The sequence below is a fragment of the Artibeus jamaicensis genome, unplaced genomic scaffold, assembly GCF_021234435.1.
Source record: "Artibeus jamaicensis isolate MK-2021 breed Jamaican fruit bat unplaced genomic scaffold, CSHL_Jam_final contig_464, whole genome shotgun sequence".
Classification (NCBI taxonomy): Eukaryota; Metazoa; Chordata; class Mammalia; order Chiroptera; family Phyllostomidae; genus Artibeus; species Artibeus jamaicensis.
Genome location: NW_026521842.1, coordinates 10407501 through 10423579, shown reverse-complemented (window position 1 = coordinate 10423579; position 16079 = coordinate 10407501). Strand labels below are relative to the sequence as shown.

Genomic DNA, 16079 nt, shown 5'->3' with positions numbered 1-16079 from the left:
CGATGATGGAGGGCAGTAATAGGAAGTGGGTCACAACAATGTTTTGGCCCCTTTCACAAAGAAGTTGTTATTGTCACCTTATGTAGGCCTGTCTCTAGCATACAGACCTGTCCTTGACCCTGTCATCTCTGCACTCACCTTTCTGGGACATGTATCTCTATAACTTGGAGTCCCAGTCATACAGTTCTTGTCGGGAGATGGTGATGTGGTAGGAAGATACCAAATTTAACATCTGACAATGGGTTTTGAATTCAGATGAATTTATCACCTCTATAATCTTAAGTGAGTTTCTCCTGTTCACTAAGCATCCAGTTACCCAACTATAAAATGGAAATAACCACACCTTTTTTTGCTAGGGGAAAACAGACTGACATAACCAATGTAAACAGCTGATTCAGTAACTGCTTTGGGAAGATGGAAGCCAAACTCCTTAATTGGACTGGGTAGGCTGGGGTCACTTTCTCCATCCAGTGCCAGCTGGTGACAGAACCCAGCAAGGAGGGGAGTGGCAAAAAGGCAGCCAGTGCAGCTTCTAGGAATGACTGCCACCACCGCTGGTCGTTTCTGGAAAACAACCACTGACCACTCAGCCTACAAATGTGCTCCAGTGACAATAACCACGAGCGTTTGTAACAATGCTGCTATTGACTTCTTATTTCAATAGATATCCAGATTTATTATCCCTCGAGGTAAGCATTGATTTTACCTTTGTCTCAGTCAATATTTTCCTCTGAGGTCAATACCCGTGGATATTCACCTCAGCTGCAGTCAATACCCATTTCGTATTACAATATATGATGTGCATATGTGAAAGTAAAGAACACCATGGTATGGGGGAAAAAAGGTCTGTTAGTCAAAGAGGCTCCCTGAAACATAGATGTGTTATTTCTGTTGCCTATTTTAATTTTTACTCATCATTGGGTAGAAGTCAGTTTCTGTGTTAGCAAATAGAGATATGTATATTCTCTTGGTAGCTGATATTTGGGGAAGGGTAGCATGGTATCAAAGAAACATTCAAGCAGTCATTTAATGATGTTGAACTAAATACAGTTACTTGGAAGTTCCTGAGTTAAGTGATAGCTGTGGGAATTGACATGCATACAGATTACAAATGTGACAAGAATGGAAACATTTACATAGTTAGTACTGGAAGTTATTTCTCAAGCCCCAGGATCATTAGAGAATCCCCGGCTGGAGCAGGAGGAGGAAGAGAACGAGGAAGCAAAGGTGGAGTTACTGCCACCTGGAGTGGTTAACCAGGCCTGGAGAGCCATGGCCAGCTTGGATTCGAGGCAAGGTGTGTACATTAGGAATTGCATTTGTTTACTGGCAACAAGGTCTCAACCAGGGAGGTAAATTTTTTAATATGAAAGATCAGACATGAGCAGCTCAGGGCTGGTGTGGCCATTCCACAGTGCCATCAGCAACCCAGCTCCCTTCTCTCTTCTTTGCAATGTAGTTTCCATCTTCAAGGTAACATGAAGGAGAAAGGGTAGGATGAAGACAGACCTCCTCGTGTGCAACGAGCCTTCTAAGAAGCCCCACCCAGCACCTGCACTTCCTTCCTAGTGGCCCCAATGTAGTCAGTTGGCCAAACAGAGCTGCAGGGGGACTGGGAGATGGAGGCTTCACTCCTGGCTGTGCCTAGGCTCCAGGTGCCTAGGCGGACATGGGAGCTCCACCAGGGCTGTCCAGCCTGCCGCCCGCGGCCTCATGCAGCCCAGGATGGCTGTGCATGCGCTCCAAGGCGACATCGTAAATTCACTGAAAACATTATGAGCTTTTTTTGTGTGTGTGATTATGTGTCACAGTGTATTAATGTGTGTCCCAAGACAACTCTTCCTCTTCCAGTGTGACCCAGAGATGCCAAAAGTTTGGCAATCCCTGCCTATAGCCAAGGAGGAAAGGAAAATGAATATTTGGGACACCCCAGCAGTTTCTGCCAGACCAGCTGCCATAGACTGGATGTTTGTGTCCCCTATAATGTGTGTGTTCAAACCTATTCCCCCAAAGTGATGGCACTTGGACATGAGACCTTTGGGAGGTGGCTAGGTCATGAGGACAGAGCCTGATGAATGGGATTAGCTGCCCCATACAGCGGGCCCCATAGAGCTCCCCAGTGCCTTCCGGCACGGGAGAACACGGGAGAACACGGGAGAACACGGGAGAACATGGGAGAACACGGGAGAACGCGGGAGAAGAAGTCAGCCATCTGTGAACCAGGAAGCAGGCCCTCACAGGACCTCGAATCTGCCACCTCCTTGATCTTGGCCTGTCCAGCCCTCAGAACTCTGAGAAACAAACACCTGTTGTTTGTTAGCCGCCCAGTCTCCAGGGTCCTGTCACAGCAGCTGAAAGGGGTGAAGACATGAGGCCACCCTGCCTGTCATCTTCCCCTCTCCCTGGGCTGTATTCTGACTCTTCTGAGGATCCCAAGGATTCATCCTGAATTTTGATTGTTATAACTCAGGTGGTGTCTGTCCAGCTTCTTTTCCCGTCACACTTGCACAGCTTCTAGTGCCCTGTTCTCTTTGGGGAAGCACCTATCTCACTCTTGTTGGTGGAGGTGGGACTGTGCATCTCCAAAGGACCACCATGGCCCCCGTTGTGGGGATGGGCACGTGACCCAGGTCTGACTAGTTATGGTTCCATCTGGCTGCAGTGCTGGATTGAGGCTTGAGTAAACATGAAAAGCAGAACACTGAGTCCTCTGCTGCTGGTACTTTGCTGCTACAGCTGGTGGGGAAGGGTTTTGCATACCTTCATCTGACACAGTGGACCCAGAGGGGCCCCGGGCCTGGCTGCTTGGCAGCATCTTTCTGGATTGCACAGAGGAAGGCTGCCTATTGCAAAGAGAGAGAAGAGGTAGGGCAGGGGGGTGAGCATCCATCGGAGAGGAGAGAGAGTCAGAGAGCAGGCAGGCAAGAGTGAAAGCTGGTGACATCCCATGAGCCCTTGAGTCAGTTGGCCCACACATTTCCCATCTGCAAACAAAAATTATCCCTGGGTTTCTTCCCCTGGCACCTGGAGGGGAAGGCAGATGGCCTTACTTTGCACCAGAGTCCCACCGTCACCATATCCAGCTTGGATAATCAGGAACGCATATATGTCTCAGTTTCCTCTTCCACCAAATGGGAAAATACCCATTTGAGGATGAGATGCAATAATGTTAATAAAGTCCCCGACAAGAGCACTATGAAGCCACTTCTCAACTGCTCTTTCCCCTGCTTTATTAATGCCTATCCTTTAACCTGTCCTCAGCTTCATCTCCTGCAGTCCTTGGGGCCTTTTAAACCCCATATATGAAGCAAGCCCATGTACATATGTGCATACATCAATTTATATTGCCCCATGCAGCGTTGCAAAGTCAATCCCTGAGATTTCCCTAGACTCTTATTTTCAGCAATACTCTATAGCAGCAGAACCCCAAATCAGCTCAGACTTTCGTGTTTGCTGCAACGAGATCTGACCTCTCTTTGTTACCTGAGTCTTGATTGAGAAGGCTGGGGATGGACCCCAAAGTTGTCCCATTATCTTTTGGCCTGTTTAGGCCAGCTGGCACACAGCTTACCCTGCCCACCCTGCATGGTCCAAAACCCACGAGGAGAGTCTTGGTGCTCAGCTTGCCATGCCTCATTATTTTCAGGTCGCATAAACCATGGCGTTTCCACCTTCCTTCCGGAAGGGGCTGATGTTCCCGGTGCAGTTCTGTATTCTATATTTAGAGGAACCCCGGACATCATCTGGGGGGCGTGGTGCTCTAGTAAGTTATCTTAGACCACAATTGTTTTTTTTGTTCCCTTGTAAAACTCATAGGCAACCTCCAACAGGACAGTTGTTTATGTTTTTATGTATTAATTTAGTTGGCATTCAGAGAACTCTACAGCCTCAGATCCCTTGGGATATAAATTAAAGCAATTTCATTTTCCTAGTTTCTCTGTTTGAAATCCCCCATTGTTTATTTAAATAGCAACTGATGGATACTGCAAGTAAAGAATTATAATTAAGGGAACAAGAAGGGCTGAATTCTCAGGGAAGTAGTGAGTTCTTTTCACAACAGGCCTGGACACGGCCTCTTTGAAGCTGGCCCCGGACAACAGTTGTTTAGGGAGAGGGTGCTCTGTCTTGAGACTCTGGGGCCGGGGAGGGGTCTGGCTAGAGGCTGGGATGCAGATGGGGCTGCTGGACAGTGTCAGTTGCAGGAGAAGACATTGCAAAGTTTGCAAAAGCAGCCACCGAGGATGGGTAGACACATGCTTCATCGCCAACAGCTGCTGCAGAAATAGATTTGGAGTCAGATATCCTACTCCCAGCAGAAGGTCCAGTAGTAATGGGACAAGGGAAGCTGCAGGGACAACGACTGCAAATGTATCCTTTTCTCTTCTCTCAATTCGGAACAAACCGAGAGACCATTCCTCTTGGCTCACATCTGAGAGTCTTCTTGTGGCTCAAGTCCTCCCAGCTGGAAGCTGCCTGACTCCTGCCTCTCTCCAACACACAACACACATTTTTTGGAAAATATTTCATTTATTTATTTTTAGAGAAAGGGGAAGGGAAGGAGAAAGAGAGGGAAAAAAAACATCAATATGTGGTTGCTTCTTGCATGCCCCCTACTGAGGACCTGACCTGAAACCCAGGCATGTGCCCTGACTGGGAATCGAACCCATGACCCTTTACTTCACAGGTGCATGCTCAATCCACTGAGCTACATGAGCCAGGGTTTGACACACATTTTTGGGGAGGACCATGCATAGACCAAGGCTGTACCACTTCTTTGCAACAAGCATGTCCACTCATGACTTCAAGTGACTGTGTACAAGGCCACACTCTCACTAATGGGTCCTCAGCCTCTCCCCCTGACCCCAGTTACCTATTAGAAGTAAACAGTGTATTCAAGGAAGAGCACACAGGGACACCTGCCTCTTAGTCACCCGGTGATGATGGCTCCATGTGCAAACTGGTCTCACAGTGGCTTTGAACTCCAGAGAAGAACCTCAGTGTTCAAAGGGGCTAAAATTTATACTCAAAGTGAGAAAAATACTAAGTGAGGGGAAGATGAGTAGATTTTCATGCTTTGTTCTTGCTCATATCCAAGTTTTCTGTGATCAATCTGGCATGTACATGTCCCAGACATAATAGGCTTTATTATTTTTTTACTGAGGAAGTGAATATAAACAAAGGATGCTATCCACCCTCTCCCTTTGGGGTTGGCTATCTTGGACTCAGCTCTTTTATTTGTCCATTTGTTTAATGCAATGAGTATAATTTACTTAATTGGAGGTCCTACCTTGCCAGGCTCTCTGCAAGGCCTGGGGATGTGGCGGGTTACCTGTCAGGAAACTGGGCCTTCAAAAGCGTGCAGTCTGGTGGGGGAGGTGTGCAGCAGTTACAGTGCCGTCAGAGTTATGGTGGGGATAACGTGGGGCGCTATGGACACCCAGAGCAAGAACAGTGAGTCCAGCCAGGGGCGGGCGCACCAGGAGAGCTAAGGCGGGGACGTGATGGACGAGCAGCCCCGGCCAGCAGAGGAGGAGCTAATGGCTGGTGCTGAAGTCAGGGTCTGTTGCGGGGAAGGCATGGGCTGTGTCACTGGAGACCTGCAGAGAGCCGTGGTCAGGACCTGGTGAATGGGGCCTGGTAGGAAGGAAGAGGATAAATCTGCTTCATCAGTGAGTGAAGGGAGCGTGCTGCGTGCACACCCATACAAAGAAACTCGTGAAAACCAGCAAGGTTTTGGCTGATCTACCTACTGCGTTCTCAGCAGTGAGGATGGTTGGTTGGTGCCTTTGGCGGGTGCGGATCACTCCCCCGCATCAGCCGAATCTCCAAAGCGCAACCACAACTGGTCTCCAGACCAGCCACAACTTCCTCAAGAAACTTGCAGTCAAAGTGATATTCGTGTAGTTCTGCAGATGCAGTTTAAAGGCAAGTCCTTTGGGCCCCAGCACCTCATCCCTTTTCCACCCTATGCTGCCCTCCCCACCCTCCTCTGCCTCATCTCCTGCATAGAAATTCTGGAGCCTCCAGTGGGTCCAGGCATTTAAGTTTAGAAGCTACTGTCTTTGTAAAAGCTGCTCCGGCCCTACAGTTTTGTTTATTTTCATCAGCGCCTGCCTTTATGAAGGGAAAGCAGCTCCATGAGTACTCGGGAGAGTTTACCCAGCAGCCTCCAGGAGCTCCCGTGGAATGCTTGGGACCTGTTCTCGTTGCTTTCTTTCTCCTTCATACGGTAATCAATCAATCAACCAGTTAATCAAACAGATACTTATCAGAACCTGCTTTGTGCCAGGCACTGTAGTGGGTGCTGTGTGCGCTGCTGACTGATGTCCTTTGACCAACTGCCATCCTTCTACAGACATGAGGGTGGGCTCATGTCTGCATGAGGGTGGGCTTTTACCCTGAACCATTTCTGAGCTGCGTCGCTGATGGACCGTCACGCATTTGCCCCCCATAAGTTCTCTGCTTTCAGAAACAATGCTGATGACCCTGTTTTAAGGAGGGTTGAAAAGCCAGCACTTAGGGTTTCCTGGAAACCTTCAAATTAACCTCATTAGGCTTGCTTTGTTTATTTTCTTTCATCTTGCAGGCTTCTGTGCTCTCTAAACCCTGAAACTGTGGCGCTACAGTGATCTTCTGTAGTGTGATTCAATAGTCAATACTTGTTTAATAGGAATCACAGTAGATGAGTTTATAATATATATTTTTCCACGAGTACACCGAATGTTTGCCAAGCCCCCCTCTTTTTTTTTTCTTTTTAAATTCAGAAATTTCTAGTTGTGTTTATTCCTCTCGTCAGCATACTTTATCATATCAAAGCCTTTTCAGACACTGTAAAACTACTGAGTTATGTTTGGGTCATGTTTTGCGGTATGCCCTTTAATACTATAGCTTTAGAAATGCAATTTTCAGCCTCTGCTTATTAGAATATGATAAAGTATTCCTGGTCTATGTCCAGCTCCACTAATCTTCAGACTGCGCTTCATGAATTAAGCATGAAGATTTTAGTCAATGTGCTTTCAAAGACCAATGTTTAGGGAATCATGGATTTTCTACAAGCTGAGGGAGAAATCTATAATAGGAGGAACTGATTTTCAAACATCATATTCTCAAGAAGAAATGACCAGTTCTGGCCCAGAAACAGAAAATATTTCACTATCAGAATATTCTAGAACCAGTTAAAACCACTCTGTGCAGTTTGGTTTATTAAAGGGACGGTGCTGTAAAACATGTAGTGAGACTACCTGTCACGTGGGAGGATTTCAAATGACTGCTTATTTTGGAGAGCTCAAGGAGATTGGGTTAAAATCAAGAGGGGAATGCAAATTAAATTTACATGGTATTATTAACTCCGCATCCCCCTTCCAAAACCCCGGTGCATGTTGGTTCATTTTGCTCTGATGTAATTCAGCAAATAGCCAGAGACTTCTTTCCAGCATGAGAGGACTTACTCTGGGGAGAGACTCTGAGGACCCATGGGCGCCTTCACCAGGCTGCCTCCCAGGAGGTAACATCTGAGACCTCAGCATGTCCTGGTTTGAAGACAGGAAAGAAACCCGGCAGGCAAACATCTTGAAGGGAAGTCTCCTTTCAAAATCGCAGTGCTGGGTAATGTTGGGCATCATCACTTGTGAAAATGCAAAAGGCCTTCGCGTCTAAGTGACTGTAGTGCACCCTGGAGGGGATGGGGGTACTTTTATCTGAGTTAGAGTAGCCCCTGGAATGTTTCTTGTTTGGCGAGGACACATGTGGAGTCATCAGTGTCACCTTTACTGTAAAAGGTGTCCTTCAGTGAGCATCACTTCTGGGCCTGATGCTGTGCTTGGCTTTTAACATCAGGAGTTCACTCAAATCCCCCTATCTCAGTAGGTAAACTGAGGCTCGGGGAGTTTCAGTGACATGTGTAGGCAGGGTCAGCATTGAGGCCAAGACTCTTTTGACCTCATAAATCTAAATTACCAAACCACCCTTTGGGGCCACAGAAGCTGGTCCGTGTGTCAAAGGTGTTGGGTAAGAATCTGGACCCCACAGCTGCCCTTTACCAGACTCCAGTGGTGCCCGGTGGAGGCCCTCATCTACTCCTCCAGTCCAGGGATCAAGATGGAAATGTAAATCATCTCCAATTAGGGGCTGCTTCTTGAACATTTTCCTTTTGAGGAAGACAGGAAAATTCTCAGCTTGCCTAGCTTTATCTGTGAAACTATGGGATCTCTCAGAGGCTTTAAATTAATCAATCAATCCACAGGCATTGAACTGAATCTCTACCTTGGGCTCAAGACTCTGCAAAGTGCTTTAAATGAGAAAGAAACCAAAGGGCCGGCTGCCCTGCCCCCAGCCATAGCCCAAGGCTGCCTTCCATGGCTGGGGAATTGGCCTGTCAGTTCAATCACAGGGCCCCTCTGACTGGTGGTTTTCACTAAGCTGGCCCGTGGACGGCTCTGGGCATGTGTAGACATGACCTGAGGAGGGGTGCATCCTTCTCTTTTCCAGTCCTTGCCATTTAATCGTTCCTCAGACAGTTTTAAAAGAAATACAGCAAACCCCAACCCTGTCAATCACCATTTGCTCCCAAATCTCAGAGCAGCACCTGAAGAACTAGGTATGCAAGGATGTGTTCCTGGACACCTGAGGTTTATGGAATGAGGTGCAGGCAAAGGGGGGAGGAGGATGTTGTCCCAAGCCACCTGGGGACGCTGAAGAGTCTATACAGCGCCCAGTCTCTGGGTCTTGCAGACATGCCCTGGGAATGGGTTTGTCTTGGGAAAGGAAGGGTGGCTGTCTGAGTAACAGTGGCCGTGCTATAGCAGTTTTAGGACTCAAAGGCAGTGCAGAGGGTCCCTCTAAGTATTAATGTAAAAGGAATGAGCCAAGTGGAGACTGGAATATAAGGGTAATGGCTCCTCAGCGCCAGCTCTTTGTTGCTAATGCTGTTAAAGAGAAACAGGACTCAGGATTCTTGTGTGCATATTGGCAACCAGCTCACTGTATTTTTAACCCTGCCTTGACCAAGCTTGTGCACTTGAGGAAGCCAGGTGCAGGACGCCAGCTGGGACATCCCCACGGAAGCAGACCTTGTTTTGTGTGTAGCTGCAGTCCAGAGAGGTGAAGCAGCTCCCCTGGGACCACACAGTGGTGGGACAGAGACCAGCCTCTGCTGGGTCCAGTGGTAAATCCCAGTGGCAGTTGGGGCCACCCTAAAATTATAGTAGGACAATGGGGCAGGACCAGTGCCAGCTCTGGACGCAGGCCCCTGAGAGGGTTCTTCCTCTCGACTCCTAAACAGCTACTTTGAGAGTGTTTAACTCTCTGAGCCAGAGCTTTGGGGGCAGACTCACAGATCACTGTGGGGCTAATGTGGCAGGAAGAAGCCTGTATAACCACCTCATGGCCCTCTGAGTCCCTGCAGGGGCATCTGTGGCTCTGGACATAACTTGGGAAGAGAGCAGGACACCAGTCTTCCTTCCAGTGCCACTACCATCCGTCCACCAGCACTGGAAGCTTTGCTCACACACACGCCCTCATTCAGTTCCCAGGGACTGAATGAGTACCTGGGAAGCAGACATGAATGCACTTGTTTTACAGGTGACACCCCCAGGGCTCAGGGGATGTAAGCAGCACCCTGGGTCAACTGGTTCCCTGAACGGCAAGGAAGGACAGGCAAGCCCAGGTCAGCCTTGCTGAAGACTGAGACAGAACTCGTTCTTTGTCAGCTGCCTTTCCTCTTCACTGCTACCTGCCTCATTTTAGTCACGTGGAAGGGGACTGGGTCTGTCTTTGTGAAAGGTGACCTGCAAACTCTGCCTTCTGTGGACAGTTGGGGGCAGACCCAGAAGACACACCAGCTCAGCTCAGTGTCTCTTCCCAGATGGAAGGTAGGAGGACAAAGGAGGTTCAGGGCAGCTGTCCTGCCCTCTCCTTGCCTGGGAAATAGGAATTTCCCAGTGAGAGAGAGAGGGAAAAAAAACAGGAAGGAGAGTAGTGTATGTTATTACCAAGCAATTATTCACACGCCCACCTCCATTTTCCAAATTGTAAGTTCTTTTTTATGTAATCACTTTCCCTCTTTCCATTAAAGAGGAAGAAATAGCTCCATACCAGTTGTATGAAATATACACTTTCTAATGTAAATCAAGAAGCTATTAATACCGTAATAAGAACACGGTAGAATATTAATTGATGGAAATTGTAGAGTGGAATATTCATAATCAGCGGCAGTCCTTTCTTTGGAGGGAACAAAGGATTAAGTTAGGGAGACAGTAATGGTATTGTTAGCAGGCTATTTCAATGATTTTCTCTATGGAAGAGTAGAGAAAGGTGAAATTCCAACTGGGAATATTAGACTATGCAGATCTCTGCTCAGGGGTATTGGGCTCTGTTTAAACTGCCAAGCTGTGCTCTGCCTTATGATCCAATTGTTTTATTAGTGAAATCATCGCGCGTTTCATTTTGCTATAGTAATAGCGCAGTGTCTGTCTAACAATAAATTATAGATTCAGGCAAACAATGGTTTTGTATTTGGGATACAATGAAATATCTTATTAAAATGCAGGCTTCCTTAGGTTTCTGAAATTAGAGTCTTATTTTAAAATGATTCCATTGGGCTTAATACACTGTTAGGAACTCATCACTCTTAACAGAATCACACTTTTGTCAGGCCTAGAGGACTATGGGGGTTACCTGTTTACGTATTTTCCCATTCATATTTTATTCTCTTCTGGAGCAAGTTTATTGGTTCCACAAAGAAAGGCATCGTGCTAATAACATCATTCCTGTGTACGTGAAAGATATAATGAGATCTACGCAGTCACATCCTTCCTGCCGAGTTTCTCAAGCCGGTATTTTGTTCTGATGATACTCGGATAGTGATACTAACAATGAGTCATAGTTTTTCTTTAACGATCACATTATGCTGGGCACTACAAAAAGTGGTTTACACGGTTTACCTCGTAGGATCCTCCTTCAAGCCACTTAGGAATAGATACTTTCATTACCTCCATTTCACAGATGAGAAGGTTGCAGCTTAGAGATAGAGATTAGGTGATTTCTCCCAGGTCACTACCTTGGGCAGTGTTAATACTAGATCTTCAATCTTGGGAGATTGTGAATGGGATCGAGGTAGAGCGATAAAGACAGTCAGGTACTTTCTTCTTTTTCCCTGTTGCTGCATTATCTAGTCCCCCCTCTCCCCAGGCTCAAGGGCCAGGCTTCATGCCTTGTGTTTTATGTCCATCATCTTTTTTTCCAGCCTCTGCAGCCCTGAGAGAGGGCTGTTATTATTCGCATTGCACAAAGGAAGTATCTGAAGCTCAGAGTTCCAGTCACCGCTCAGGTTACCAGCTGCTGATGGGGCTCCCAGGAGAAGGGCTCAGGCCTGTCTGACCCCCCAGCCCCTCCGCTTACCAGCCTTGATTGTATCAGAGATATTCTGTTCTGTGTGTCAGGAAATAGTGCCCCGTGGGTGAACACAGGAAGCTATCTGCGTTAAAAAGAAGTTTACACCCTGAGATGAAGTTGACAAAGAGCCTGCCTTGACCGAATTGCAGTCATGCTCCTCGGAACCCTCCTGCCAGCTAGGCCTTACTCTGGGACTTCCGTGTTCTGTTTTTGCATGACCCGATTTTAGCAACAGTCTGGTCAAGTGGGCCAACTGTTATATCTGATCACCTTCCTCGTTCCCCAAGGCCTCCAGGTCGTCCCGCCCCGCCTTCCACAGGAATCCTGTTAGGTTACAGCAAGAATGACTCCACCATCTTAGTAATTTTTCACCTAGCAGCCTTCCCACTCTGCCTGCCTTTGGCAATAAAATCCCCACTTTCTGTTTGGAGTTGAGTCCCATCTGTCTCCTCTACTACAAAACGCCATTGCAGTGGTTCCCCCACACCAACCAACCGCAATAATCCCCAAGTAAAATCTGCCATGGATAGTTTACCTTCTGTATTACCACTTTGTGGTTGAACCGGTTGGACCCGTTGGGGTTGGGATGGGAACAGCACATAACCACTGTCCATCTAGCTGTTTCTCATGAACCACCTCAAAAATTAGAACCTGCATTTGGAAGACTCTAACCCACATCCAGATGCTTCTGCATTTGGGTGGGATCAAAATATTTCCTCCTGTGCGCTCCAAACGTTATAACTCCTGGGGATCGCCTTCTTTTTTTTCCCACCGTGCCAACACCTTCACGGTCTGCCGTCCTGTCCACCTACCTGCGACGCTCTGGGCCCCAGGCAAGCCTGGCTCAGCAGGTGCTCGTTTGTCAGTGTGGCGCCTCTTTTATTCAGCAAGTACTCATGGAGCGCGTGTGTGCCAAGACTGTGCCGAGAGGCTGCTACGAGGATAAGCCGAAGAAAATTGCCCTCTGTCAGACAGATCCCAGAGGCCCATCTGTGACCGAATTTTCACCAGTCTGTTTAAAAACGTGAAAAATGTCTCCAAGTAGTGACTTTCTCATAAAGCACGTTGTACCCACTTTTTAAAACTGTCATTTACTTTAGAATTGTATCCTTCACCCATCCTTTTTTTTTAATGTTAAATGTCATTTCCTTTAATAAAGATAAAAATGAGTTACATTTTCTTTCCTTTTTTCTTTTTTTTTAATGTTCTGTCTCTGATTTTGTTTTCTTTTTTTTTTTAAGATTTTATTATTTATTTATCTTTAGAGGGGAAGGGGGGAAGGAGAGAGGGAGAGAAACATCAATGTATGGTTGCCTTTTGTGCGTCCCCTGCTGGGAACTGGCCTGCAGGGAACCGGCCTGCAACCCAGGCATGTGCCCTGACTGGGAATCGAACCGCAATCCTGTGGTTCGCAGGCCCGTGCTCAATCCACTGAGCTACACCAGCCAGGGCTTTGTTTTCTTTTTAAAAACAAAGACACTGAAATAGAGAACAAGTGGGCAGCGACCAGAGGGGAGAGGGAAGGGAACTTAAGGGGAAAAAGGGGGAGGGATTTTGAGGAACAAGTATGAAAGACACAGAGATGAGGACTGGGGCGGGGGGAATGGGAGAGGGGGGGAGACCGGGTGGGGGGCGGGTGGGATGGGAGAAATAGATAAAAAAAAATGTACTTGAAAAGTAACTAAATAAAATTTAATATTAAAAAAAAAAGACCTTAATTGACAAAGCAAAGTGTTGGCAGATCTCTGTCAGTCTGCAAACTGTTCTCTCTTTTTCATTTTACTGCACTTCTGGAGTTAGTGCTCTAGAAGTCTAGGAATGTTCCACGTCTCTGTGCCTTCTAGGCTTCCTGCTTGGTAATTCTCACTACTCCATTGTCCTGGTTAGTTTTTAAATGTTAGCCTGGTCTCTCCAGCCTCCTGCTTCCTGTCTCTCTCAAAGTGTGTTGCACTCAGGCATGCTGTAAGTAATCAATACTTGGTGATTTGACTTCTTAGCCCTAAAAGAAAAAAACAAAAACCTCCAGGTGCAAAACACAAAGGCAGACCTCCTGTCTGGGGAGCCCTCACTTTTCCATTCTCAGCCAAGGGGAGACAAGGCCACTCCACACTGCATATTTCCCCCCTCTGGCTTTTGCAAAAAGGATAGCCAGTTTTCTATTACCACCATGCTAACTGAAGATCGAAAGTGTGCCTGGAGTTTAAAATCACCCGATGCCTGTCCTTTCTACAGCAACCCCATTAACAACCAAAAATTTAAAGTGTTTATTATTTAGAGACTCAGCACTATCCAGAATTACAACTCTGGCGGCTTGTGCTCGGAGGAGGCGCAGTCCCGTTCTTTGCACTGTTTCGGAGCCTTACAGCTGACGCACATCCCCAGCTGCCTGCGCTCTTCATCACAGTGACCGGGGAAGGGGAAGCCCCGACAAAGCAAGGCTGAGGCACGCGGTGGTTAAAGCGAAACCCTCTTCCGGTGTGTGTGGGGGGGGGCTGTCTGTGCGCTATTCTTTTCCAGCCCCCATGTTTGAGCCCCCTGAGTAACATGCCAGTTTACCCGCCTCGGAGCAGGGAAGGACGCGGAGATACGCACATTTCTAATGGACTCAGCATCTGAATTGGACGGGCAGCTTCCCTTCTTTGTAAAGCAGCTATGGGAATACATTGTCCTAATATACCCTGGTTAGGAGAAGTCTGTGAAGAGGGGTATGTACCCTCACCCCCTTTAATTAAGGACATTGTTCATGTTGCTCTTAGAATTTAGAATTCAGGGCCATCACCATGGTTTTCTTAAGGAGGTCAAAATTTACCACAGGACTATTTTTAACAGGTAATTAACATTGAAAAAGCGATCATTCTTTCCCGTAAAAACTGGCTGTATTTGTAGTCTCCATTTTTTATTCAGTACTTTCATGTGAAGAGTTTAGTAGATTTAAAATGTCTCATATTTGTCATAAGTTCTTTTTTGCTTTACTTTTATGTACAAGATATCATTTACCACAAAGTAGAGAAGGCACAAATTAGATGGTGCCTTGGGATTTACACTTTTTGCGTTTTGGAAAACTCAGAGGTGAGGCTTTGTGCTTTTCACGAATTGATTACCAAGAAAACCAAAAAAATAAAAACCAAAAACCCAGAAAATAAGATGGCCAATGCCTTGTTCCTGCTACGTGGGGGTAGTTTTTGAACCCTTCCTCTGCGCCTCTTTTGAACAAAAGCAAATCCTGTTGACCTCTCAGCTTGAAAAGGCATGAAATACGCCAGATTCCAATGGAGCTGGGTGAAAAGAGGAGAGAAAATTAGCGACTAAGTCTAGGGACAGGTTCAGACAAATGTGAAGCAAGCCTGATTATGAGGAGTGAAAGGGCATTTCCCTGGAATCTCACGATTTTTTTTTTTAAATAGGGGCCGCTATTGTCGTTCAGAAAGCCCCAGGCTGTTCTAAAAACAGGCAAAAATCAATAGCCCACTTGTTGCGGATAAGTGAATTAGTCTGTGTTGAATGTAACTGAGCACCTGAACACTTGAGTGAGCAGGGCTTGTTGGGGAAAAAAGACAATTGGAAGGATTGTCTTTAAATGTCCAAAGCGGTGCACATCGCTGGTTAATTACGCCCAATGATCATTTTTGTCCAAGACTAATGTGAAGATTCTGTTTTTGTTTTTGTCTCTCTCTCCGTGAATAGAGGTCCCCAGGTCTCAAAACAGCCTGAGTTGTGTTGTGCCAAATGGGCCACAAAGGAGCAGGGAGAAGGGAATGGGATAATGCAGATCAGATGAAAAGTTTCTTTTATTAATCAGTTACAATATAAAATGGTAAAGCAGGAAACACGTTAAATAAAAAGTTAAAAATCATAACTAATAAAATATTTAATAGGCTGTAATACATAGAATTAAAAACCTGTAATACATAGAGGAATTCTGAAACCAGTGAGTGTGTAAGTGAAATCACGCACAGCATTTACTCTGCTTCTCTTTCGTTTCTAAGTCCAGATCTGTGAAGTGTTTTGAAAGTCACGCACTTATCCTTGCATGTATCTGCAGCTTTTGAGAATTGTTTTAAATGTTTTTGTTGGTTATAAGCACTGAAATCTAGTGAGGCCTTGCACCTGAAGACAGCCAAGGGGTCTTAGAATGTGAACTCTTGTCCTTGAACAGGAGAAATCTCTAAGTGGATACCTTCCCAGGCGTCCAGCTAGCACAAAAGGAGTGTCTAGTCTATTTTTTCTTCTCTTGCCTGTACACAGAAGGAAGGGTATATAGAGGCCCTTGAGAGAGTAACGGGAGCAGCATTCGAGTGTGTTGGATTTGGTCAAGAGCAGTATTTTCCCCCGATGTTTCATTGTATTTTCATAATCTCTGTCACTTCTCTTCTGTGTATTTTTTCAGTCCATGAGGCAGGGCTGGTTTGCCCATGTTAGATAATTGGCCTGTGGCTTACTGAGGTACATGAGCTTGTCAGGGACCTACATGAATATTAGAGGCCTTTAGAAATGTTATGGTCTGAATTACAGAAAGAGAATTGCAAAGTCAAAATCTGTCAATGTAAAATTAAGTATCTACAAAACGTAATATTGTGCCACTGGTCCTCGGCAACTCACCTCACACGTCAGTATGTCTCAGAAATACTCCATGTGGGGGAGGGCGTCATTTAGTGTACTTGATACCATGTGTTGTGGTTTCCTCCAAT

At 46.3% G+C, this 16079-nt stretch overlaps 1 protein-coding gene across 6 annotated transcripts in view; it reads left to right on the top strand.

The window, feature by feature from the left end:
- WWOX (WW domain containing oxidoreductase) overlaps window positions 1-16079 on the top strand; it is an 894507-nt gene that overhangs the window by 390258 nt on the left and 488170 nt on the right. The window contains exon 9 of one of the 6 annotated variants that reach the window (XM_053666612.1): window positions 11243-11272. The exons of the other annotated variants lie outside the window; for them this stretch is intronic. Coding sequence (XP_053522587.1) covers window positions 11243-11257 — 15 coding nt within the window. The 3' untranslated portion in view covers window positions 11258-11272. Of the gene's footprint in view, window positions 1-11242; window positions 11273-16079 lie in introns of those variants that run through there. 6 annotated transcript variants of the gene reach the window in all.